Source organism: Quercus robur, chromosome 2 (assembly GCF_932294415.1).
Source record: "Quercus robur chromosome 2, dhQueRobu3.1, whole genome shotgun sequence".
Lineage (NCBI taxonomy): Eukaryota > Viridiplantae > Streptophyta > Magnoliopsida > Fagales > Fagaceae > Quercus > Quercus robur.
In genome coordinates this window covers 34,809,982-34,819,967 of record NC_065535.1, presented here as the reverse complement: position 1 = coordinate 34,819,967, position 9,986 = coordinate 34,809,982, and the positions used below count along the sequence as shown (strand labels likewise).

General features: G+C 34.2%; 1 protein-coding gene across 2 annotated transcripts; it reads right to left on the bottom strand.

Annotated features, from left to right (window-relative positions):
• Positions 1-1,133: 1,133 nt before the first annotated feature.
• On the bottom strand, positions 1,134-9,579 carry LOC126713475 (tetratricopeptide repeat domain-containing protein PYG7, chloroplastic). 2 transcript variants are annotated; one of them, XM_050413227.1, is made up of 6 exons: positions 9,328-9,579; positions 7,720-7,806; positions 7,115-7,166; positions 4,654-4,946; positions 4,299-4,445; positions 1,134-1,730 (listed from the first exon to the last, which is right to left on the bottom strand). In XM_050413227.1, the coding sequence occupies exons 1-6, from the start codon at positions 9,454-9,456 to the stop codon at positions 1,449-1,451; spliced, it is 990 nt and encodes a 329-aa protein (XP_050269184.1). In that variant the 5' UTR covers positions 9,457-9,579; the 3' UTR covers positions 1,134-1,448. The 2 variants fall into 2 exon arrangements, with proteins under 2 accessions (XP_050269184.1, XP_050269185.1); XM_050413228.1 differs by having other exon boundaries at positions 7,115-7,170; positions 9,328-9,429.
• Between the last annotated feature and the right edge of the window lie 407 nt (positions 9,580-9,986).

Genomic DNA, 9,986 nt, shown 5'->3' with positions numbered 1-9,986 from the left:
CATATCATTGCAGCCCCATGACTTTATGTTATTATAACATGACAACATGAAAATAATTTTTCGTAGGCTCAAGACGAGGCCCAAGTCTAGCATAAGTTTATATGATTCACATTGGCTTGAGAACAACATGACATTAATGATTTCACACTAGTGACATATGCAATGACAATAAGAGGATGGTGACATTGGAATCTCTAGTGAAATGAAAAGGACTTATTTGAAATGTGATAGAACAAAGACAAAATGATTATGGACTTCAGTGGACATGGGTGTTTCTTTAGAACAATCTCCATTCATATCATTTTCATCTTTTGTTTATGGAGAGAGTGCATCTCTTTTTCTTGTTTTGTGGGATTTGCTATTCTTAAAGCTCTACTAAATGATTTTCAACTCCACTTTAGGAAAAATTATAAGGTCCTCATGGTGAACATGTGACGTGGTCCACCATTTCACTTAAAAACTCTCACCTGTTTAAAATTACTAAGTTAAAATTTTATTTAAAATAAAAACTAATTACTAACTCAGCAATTTTAAACAAGTGAGAATTTTTTAGTGAAATGGTGAACAAGTGACGTGATCTACCAAAGGACTGTATAATTTCTCCCACTTTAAATTTGTTGCATAATAAGTTACAAGTTCAAGTTCAATGTTTGGAAAGTCTTACGGTCTTCCAATTTGGGTAAAATAAATGACAACTTACTCAAGCTCATAAGTAGTCCAGCAAGTTATTATTGAGAAGAAAAAAAAAATGTAATCCAGCAATTTATTTAGTATCAATTTGAATACCAGGCAGTTTTCGGTTGTTTATTTGATAGCATTTATTAAAAAAATATAGTTCTTGATAATTTTTATTTAAATGTGTGACAAAAAAGTTAAAAGCTAGTTTATTTTCTAAAATGCTAAAAATTAGATTATTTGCAAAACAGTTGAGAAAGCAAAAGCAATTTAATTTTGCTTTTTGTTTTTTTTTTTTTAATTTTTTAACCTTTTCCCAAGCACACTATTATTCCGGCGGCTCGCCTGCATAGCATGAATTATTTATGAGAGTTGTTCATTAAGTTTTTGATAAAAAGTAAAATAATAAACATACAATGACTTTATTTTACCAAACAAATAAAAATAAGATAAGATAATGATTAAAATTACAATAATACATATAATGGGGGTCATGTCATACAAATCATAAACATTCAAAAACGTGTTTCAAAGTGCAATAAAAAAACAAATACTCTTCTTAGGCATTACAAAAAATAGAAAAAACAAATTGGGATGATTCATTCAGAGGCCCCTCATAAGTAAAATCCATTCAAACCATGGAACATCTGCTCACTGTTTATCCAAAGCTCTATGCCATGCCAACCAAAATGAGGTTCTTGATACATGTATATGCTCGTTAGCCATAGATCATTGTTAGAATTAATACATGCTGCATGAAATCCTCAGTCAAATCATCTGTCCTTTGATTTCACAGAAACTCCTTTATACATTTTTGCACGGTCCTTCAAAGCATCTCGTCGAGGTCGTGCCACCTTATTGTTAGGGTCAAAAAGCAGCACTTCTTCAAATGCTTTGAGAGCAGAATTGTACTCTTTCTTCTTCTCATAGGCATCACCAAGGTTGTTCCAAGCTGTGACATAGCCTGGCTGAATCCTCACAGCTGTTTCGAATTGTTTAATTCCCTTGTCAAGCTTCCCATCGCGTACATAACAGACCCCTAGCGCATTGTAAGCCTATACAAATATTTGATAGGTCAAAATGAAAATCAGCCAGGTTCCAACTTACTAGCTTTAAGAAAGAACTGTAGGAGAGCTACAACCATATGCCAATTTTTAAAAGCATGTAAACCGTGAAAAAAATGACAGGTTTCATTTATCACACTAGCATATGCAGCCTAACACATAAAGAATCTAAAGTCTTAATCAACACCTAAATAAATGGAAAATGTAATAAAATAAACAATCTGCTTGATACAAGGAACCATGTTAATGATCCACTCTTTAGGCAAGATTAATTTGTTGTTTGTGATGTACAATATGTGGATAATACCTACCTGTGTTTTGCCTACTTGATGTACTCAATTTGCTAAATTGGGTGTAGTTTTTTTTATTTTGATGTAAATGCTAAGGTGCCCTCTGTGGTTCTTCCTGGCGTTTTTGTATTTGGTTTCTTTTGTTTGTACATTCTGTGTGCCTCCCTTTGGAGCTTTGTTTTCTGCTCAGCAGGAGTTGTTCTCTGATTTTTTTATTAATGAAATCCTTATCATTCATATAAATTTGCTATTTGTTGAATTCAGCTTGTTGTGCTTTATAACTAATACCATTTTACATGTAGTAATATACAATTTACAATTTCTTTTTTTTTCCTCCGCTAAATACAATTTACAATTTAATCCAAGATAAATTAAATGATATATTTGAATTGCAGTACGCCAGAGAATCTAATTGAAGCACTCGTGTTTTCTTCTTTGAAGTGCTTGTGCAATAAGCCATACATTTGCATTTTTCTATTGCTAATTTAATGCATGTGAGTAGGCTAGCATGCTTAGATGTGTTTTATTTGCCTTTATAAGATGCTGTACTTGAATCAATGAAACAATAAACAAGCCAAAATAGTGGCATTGATGCAGTACAAAATTTTCAAGGAATTTGGGAATAAACAAAAGATAAAAAAAAATACATATATATATATATATATATATATAAATAAGCCTTGGAATCAGCACCTAGACGTACTTGGAATCAACACCAAGCAAGTGAAAACAAAATTTAGGAATCAATACCTAGGGTTGCCTGGAATGAACACCAAGCTATTGAAGGAAAAACACCAAAAAAAAAAAAAAAAACATTTTATTACTCAATCAAACTATAAACAAAACTAAATTCTAAGTTCTTTAAATAGAGTTCTAAATTTATTATCCTAGTCAAGAAATGAAACAAATCTAACCAATTATATTAATTCAATTAACCTAGTACAAAAGGATTTAAATTCCTAAACTAATTAGGAAAAAAAATGTTAACCACTTTTATTAAGTAACTAATCCTAGAAATTAAATGATTAGACCTTAGGTCCAACTAGTAGTAGGCTCCATCCATAAGGTCATTGGTTGGGGAGTCATCTTATGTCATCGTCCATATGGTCACTGGTTTTCCCCCCTTCTAATTTCATTTTGATGTGATTTTGTGGGTTTGGTTGCAGTTGGGACACTTTTGGCAATGAGGCATTATGGTGAAGGGTTTTTTTTTTTTAATTTTTTTAATTTTAATTTTATTTATTTTATTTATTTCTCTTAAAAAAAAAAAAAATTTGGTATCTATATACGTACCAAGCGAACCTTCAACCCCCGACCTCACCTTCTATTGAGAGTGAAGATTGAGCAGGTTTTTAACAGTTAGTGGATAAAGTTTGAAGAGTTTGGATGTTATGGGTGATGGCAGTTCTCTGGTGGGTAAGCAATGATTGGTAATAGTTGGTAGGTGGCAAAGTCAATAATTTTGAAGATCAATGACAACCTAAGTAGCAGTAAGATACACAAAATTTTCTTCTCTCTTCAATCTAATCCAGGTTTGCTCCAAACACAGAGGATATCCAATATCCCATTTGATCCAATCCAATCCCATAACTTATACACAGACCACCAAACAAGACCTAGTTTTATGGGAATGAAGCAAATCAGAAAAAATAAATTGTGTTCTTCCTTACTTATCAAATAAATAAATTTTGTGTTATAAGATAGGTCACAGACAAGACGTAGAAATAAATTTATTATTGCATGTTGAAGATCTAATAAGGAGAAAATCTTATTAACCTATATTATCAAAATGAATTGCCTCTTGCATTAATCACTAACATACAACTATGTCCATCAAAATTGAAAACTCAATATCCAATTCATGAACCCCATTGTTTAAAATATGATCTTTATTTTGTTCCTTTTTTTTTCACCAAATAATAGAAGATTCCCGAATTCCAGATACCATAACAGCACACATAATAAGTCAAACCCAGATCTCCTCACCTCCTTAAGAAAGATACCGCTTAGTCTAAAAGGCCAGTTGTTAGAATGCTAGATTTTAATTATAAGCAATTTTAAGACAACACACAAACACAATCTACATCCACAAAAGAATCTTACAATAATAAGACCACATTGCTTCTATCTGTAATATAATTACAATCCTGTCTACTACCTTAGCAAAACAAAAAAACAAAAAAAGATACCTACAGTTATAACAGTCCACACAGCCTCCTAGAGAAAAGAGTTGAAACAAAGGGATATTTAAAGGTCCAAGATATCATACCTGTGCACGATCTTGATCATCTCCATCCCATTTCTCAATTGCCTGAAGCAAATACTTAGTAGCAGCTGGATAAAATTTCCTCCTCAGCATCACCGCACCAAGTTCAAAATACTCGGTTGCACTGGCATCACCACTTCTTACCTGTTCCTGAAATTTTTAGTGAGGGGAAAAAAAATAATAATATTATTCAGTGTCCATTACTGTAGCAAAACAACCACAGGGGGGGGGGGGGGGGGGGTTCATAAAAAAATCAAATGTTTCTTCATTTAAAGTTATAAAATAGTTCAGGGAGGTTGTGAAGTATTTATCAAGCATTTTCCTATAAGGAGAATGGTGTGAAAAAACAGGCTCTTACCTGCAATTCTTTAGCTGAAAGATCAAGTTCTCTGCGTACAAGGACTTGACGAATCACAAAGAAGGTTCCAGCCCCAAGCAAACCTAATAATAGTAGCAAATATGATAGCTGGATTCCTAATTCAAATAACTCTCCAATCTCATAAACCGCATTTGTGCTGATTTTTTCACTTGCATGTGCCACTTGCGCGTGAATCAACCAAAAGGTTTGTGCAAATGAGAACACAGATACCCAATTTAATGGTCTTTTCCCATCTTCAATATCTTCAATAATCAAATGGTTCCTTACACATTCTGCAATACAATGATGATATCAAAATAATGATATGGGAAGCATTACAACAACAACAATTAGTCTTAAAATTTTGGGTCGGCTAAAATGATGTTAAGTAATTGAAGAAAAAACTTGTGAAAAGGCTAAAATGATGTGAAAATCATGCGCAGACTGTCAGAATAATATCCAAAACTCAAATGTTGAATCATTATCTGGTTGAAAGAGATTACTATAAAAGTTGGTGTTCAGGATAAATGTACTGATGCTACTCCATAAGCTGAACTGATATAAACCGATCAACATTTTCAAAATGTAGGACATGTATAATTCTCAAACAAAACCTAAGGCTCCAGTTGTTTCGCAGAAAACTACCCCTCACAGGAAAATTTTTTCTGCAGAAAATTTTCTCAGGAAAATGAACAACTTTCAGTTGTACTGAAAACTATTTTTCCTGGTTTGACAGGAAAATTAGAATTCCTTTTGCAACCCACTTCAGCTCTAGCACCTTTCACCAACAACAATCTCCATTTTATCCCTCTTGTTGCTCATCACCCACAGAAATGGTGCTTCTCACAAAAAGCCTTATCATCCAATCCTCATAACCAAGAGATCACAGGCACATCTTCACCAGGTCTACTCCAAAGTCTCCAGGAGATCAGTGACCACATACTTAAGGCTGTCAAGACTTGTGCAGCCCTGACAAAGGTTTTGCAAAGGGAGGTGTTGTAGGCTTAGATGAGGAATGTGGGGTGGGAGAGTGGGAGGTGAATGCATTATGGTGGTGGTGGTGGTGGTGGTGGTGGTGATGGAGGTGGAGGGAGAGAGGGGAACATGGTAGAGGTGGATTTGAATTGTCTATAAATAAACACACACACAGAAGGGGGGGGGGGGGGGGGGGGGGGGGAGGTGGAGCTGGTCACTGATAGTTGCTAGGAAGCACGAACATGGACATGGGTATGAGAAACGGGTACAACACAGTGATATGAGCAATTTCTAGAAAATTATAAAATGAAATGGCCGGTATGACACGAGTACAACATGGATACAACACAGCTACGGCACCCTAAATGAAGTATCCGTGCTTCCTAGGATAGTTTCCTATTGGTGACAGTCGTTCTTCAGTGAAAAGCTTTGGGAATGTAGGTGGCAATTCTGAGCTCTTGGCCCTTTTGTTGGCTGTGGGACTGAAAATGATTTCCATTTTGCTAAAGCTCAAGTTATTTTCTATCTCTTACCCCTTCTTTTGCCATTAACTAAGATATCATTTTCCTTGACCAAATTGTTCCTCAATCCAAACACCGGAAAACGCAGGAACTGTTTTCCTAGAAGTAATTTTCAGTGAAACAAACAAAGCCTAAGGATGCAATTGACAATCTAGTTGTTGATTTTGTCATGATTTGCATACAAGTGTCTTTTAAATTCCATGAATTAATGGAAAAAAACTCTATATAAGTTGGAAATTGCCAATCCCAAATGAGTTGAATTGAAGTTCTCAATCAGTAGGAAAACCCACAAAGATAGGAAGATAGAGAGAATGAGAGCTCAATTTTATAAAGACCTAGAAGTTCCCTAATAATATATTTGAACGGAAGTCTAGATGCATGTGCACACACACCCACATAAGTGCACAGATGCAACACGTATATGAATATGCATCACTGACTTGATCAGATCCACCATAATGGGCACAACCATCATCATTAGTTATTTATTGACCGTGCAAACTTAATCACATGATTGATACACAACGTAAATGTTTGTAACCTAAATTGACATGTTGATGAAGTACATTCTCACTTTCAGCATGCAAAACATGTTGTAGGGTATATATTGATGTCATTATAAAGGGTTTGTCAATGATCTTTAGCTCAACTAGCACTTCCTTCTAACATGATAATTGGTTGGAGGGTGAGAACCTGGGTTCAAGATCCACTGGGTGCATGTGTTACTTACCAGTAAAAATATGTCATTATATAGGGCTCTAAAAGAACCTAGAAAAATCTAACCAGGCAGACAATGTCTATGTCAAAAACAATGTTCAATGAAGCATAAATAACATTCAAATTTTATGTTTTCAAATATGAATTTTGTTTCCTAGTTAAATGCCATATGAAACAACAATATGCTGATGGTTTAGCCACTAAAATGAGATAAACATGAAAGATTAAAGCAGAGAACAGGGAATTACTCTCAGAGTTTTTTAAAGTAAGGAATTCCATTGCCAATTCCCTTTGAAATATCTGCCTTCATCCACAAAAGAATAAAAAGTTAGTAACTAGAGATGTATGGGAATGATCATTTAAGTTCTTAGAAACACAGCAAGCAACTTCAGACTCAATAAGCAACCATATACTAGTAAAACTAACATTTGGACACTTTTCAGACTTAATTAGGGTTAATTTTCCTACCATGGCATAAAAGCTACTTTCCAAGACCCCCTTTTCATTAGATCAGATTTTTCTTGGATCCTTAGGGATCTCCATTAGTAGAGGTCTTTATGACAGACATGATTAAAAGATGAAATGAAGAAAATTAAAAATAAAATATCCAATGCCGAATTGATGACCTACGTATAAATTAAGAAATATTCTTTGAATCTGGAAAAAAATGAAAAAGAAACAACATTGCTGACAACTATTTGTTTGTTTAGAAGAGTCCTCCAAATATTCTGGTCTTGGATTACTGATCAGTTTTGAGATTTTTTTTTTTAATATGAATAGAGAAGAGTCACACTCACGCATAAGTGCAAGTTGTATGCAGCAACAATTGTGAAAAGAATATCAGAACACATACCTGAAAATTGGGAAATCTAATAAGGTTCACTCCATAGCCTGTTGTAGAGTTTATCAAAACTGGTGCACCATTGCGCTGAACAATAGCCTGGGTGGTGAACAGCAGCATTAAGAGCAGTAGGGAAACTTGCATATTCTCCAACAAACTAGTAGCATTAGAAAGAGAGGCATGCTATATAGGTTTGGTCTATTTAAACAAAGCAACATAAAATTGCTCACAAGGAAGATGAAATAAATATTTCAAAGTATTATTTGAAAAAAAAAATTCAGTTAAATAGGACAGCAAATTTAAATAACTATATTTTAAACCAACTTGTTTCATATCCTGGATTGTCTCACATTGTGTTGTGCAATAAAATCTATAATCATATCAACTTAAGTCATCTCATCACAAAAGAATCAAATCCTATCATACAGGATTTGTGAGTAATCTGTGCAATTTATCTTTACTAGATAATTTGAGTTGAATTAAGGGGAAGAGGGGAGAGAGAGATGATTCTCCTGGATGGTACATTAAGTAAAGAACTAAACTTCACCATTCCTGCCAAAAACAATAAACAACCCAAAAAAAAAAAAGGAAAGAAAATTTTCTTCTTTTTTCTTATGCATTTTTTGCAGCCCATATGAATAAGAGACTAAGAGAGACTTGCAACAGGTGGACATCACAAAATCGGAAGTTCAAGAAATGGCCATTCTCAACAAATCACGATCGCGATATGTTACATCAAGATTCTTACCAATGTAGCCCATGACACCCACGCATACACAACAGCCTATTTGTCTAAATTCAAGTCCAATAACTGGATCTTCTTTTCTTTCAAATCTCTGAATCATACCAACCAGGTTCTATTCATATTTAACTCTAAGCTCCGCCATTTTATAACCCTTTTGCGCTTGAAATTCTCCCATTAACTGCTAACATCACTCTCAGAACGAAACAATTGGACAGTAAAAAAAGTCTTCTTTCTGATCAGGATTGTAACTTGGCTTCAGTTTTACTTCAAACTATGATATGAAGTAAATTTTGAACAATTAAGATTATAAAGAGTATAAAGTTTCATCTTAAAATGAAAATCATTTTCTGCTTTAGATTATAGGTCTAAGAGTCTGGGCCTTAGTGCGATGGCAAGTGCCTTGCACCAAAAGCAACAAGTGGCAGGTTCAAATACAAGAATTAGCCTCTCCAAAAAATATTTAGGGATAAGTCTGCCTACCAATCACCTCTCCCATACCCTGCAAAAATGGGAGTTTTGTGCACCGCTTGGATATAAATGGTCTATGGTCAAGCAAATATTTTTATAAAAAAAAAAATGGTGGTGGGGGGGGGGGCGCTGCTCTCTCTCTCTCTCTCTCTCTCACATATATATCACTCTTACTGTACCATTTACTCACACTTTTGGAGAAGCACATTATATATATATATATATATATATAATGCTCAATTTACTAACACTTTTAAGAAGCATTAAGCATAACACTGGGCATGCCAGCTACTGTACTAGGGACTTCACAAAACCAGAAAACCTGCTAGTAATAAATACAAGAATGGATAATTTGATTTGAAAGACACACACACATATGTGGTAAGAGATGGAAGTAGTTGGTTTACCTGGAGAGAGAGCTTGTAAGGCTTGGGTTGGAGAGACCCAAATGGAAGAAGAGAATGAGAATGAGAGAGATGGAGTTGGTGTTGCATTTGAAGTGGTGGAGATGATGATATGGTGGTTTGGAGAAGCATTTTTTTTTTTTCTTCTTCTTCTTCTGTTTGCTTTGTGAACTCTGAATTTGGAGACAACAACAGAAAGTCAGAAACCGAGAGATAGAGCCAATGAGGATAAAGTATTATTATCTCTTCTTTCTTTACTCTACTCTACTGGCTATATCCTGGGACAAACAAGATTGGATAAGGCTGTGTTTGGTTTGGGTTTATTTTCTATTTCAGTACTGCCCAAGTAGTCAAATTATCAGTGAAAAGAAAGCTGTAAAAACTAAAACTATAAACATTTTTGAATAGCCCTTTAATTATTTTTTGGTCCATTTTTCTCACCACTACCTTCCAAATTATTTGAAAGGAGCAATTTTCACTTTTAGTGTATAAAATTTCCCATAAAAAATGTATAAACTATAAAATTAAGGAGTTTCTTAGAAACCATCTTCTATTTTGTTGTGAAACTTAATTTTGGATCATTTTCACGACTTATAATTTATAAGGTTAAATATTGTAATGGGCTGTTCCAAAATATGTAAATCAATTAAATGTTATATTAT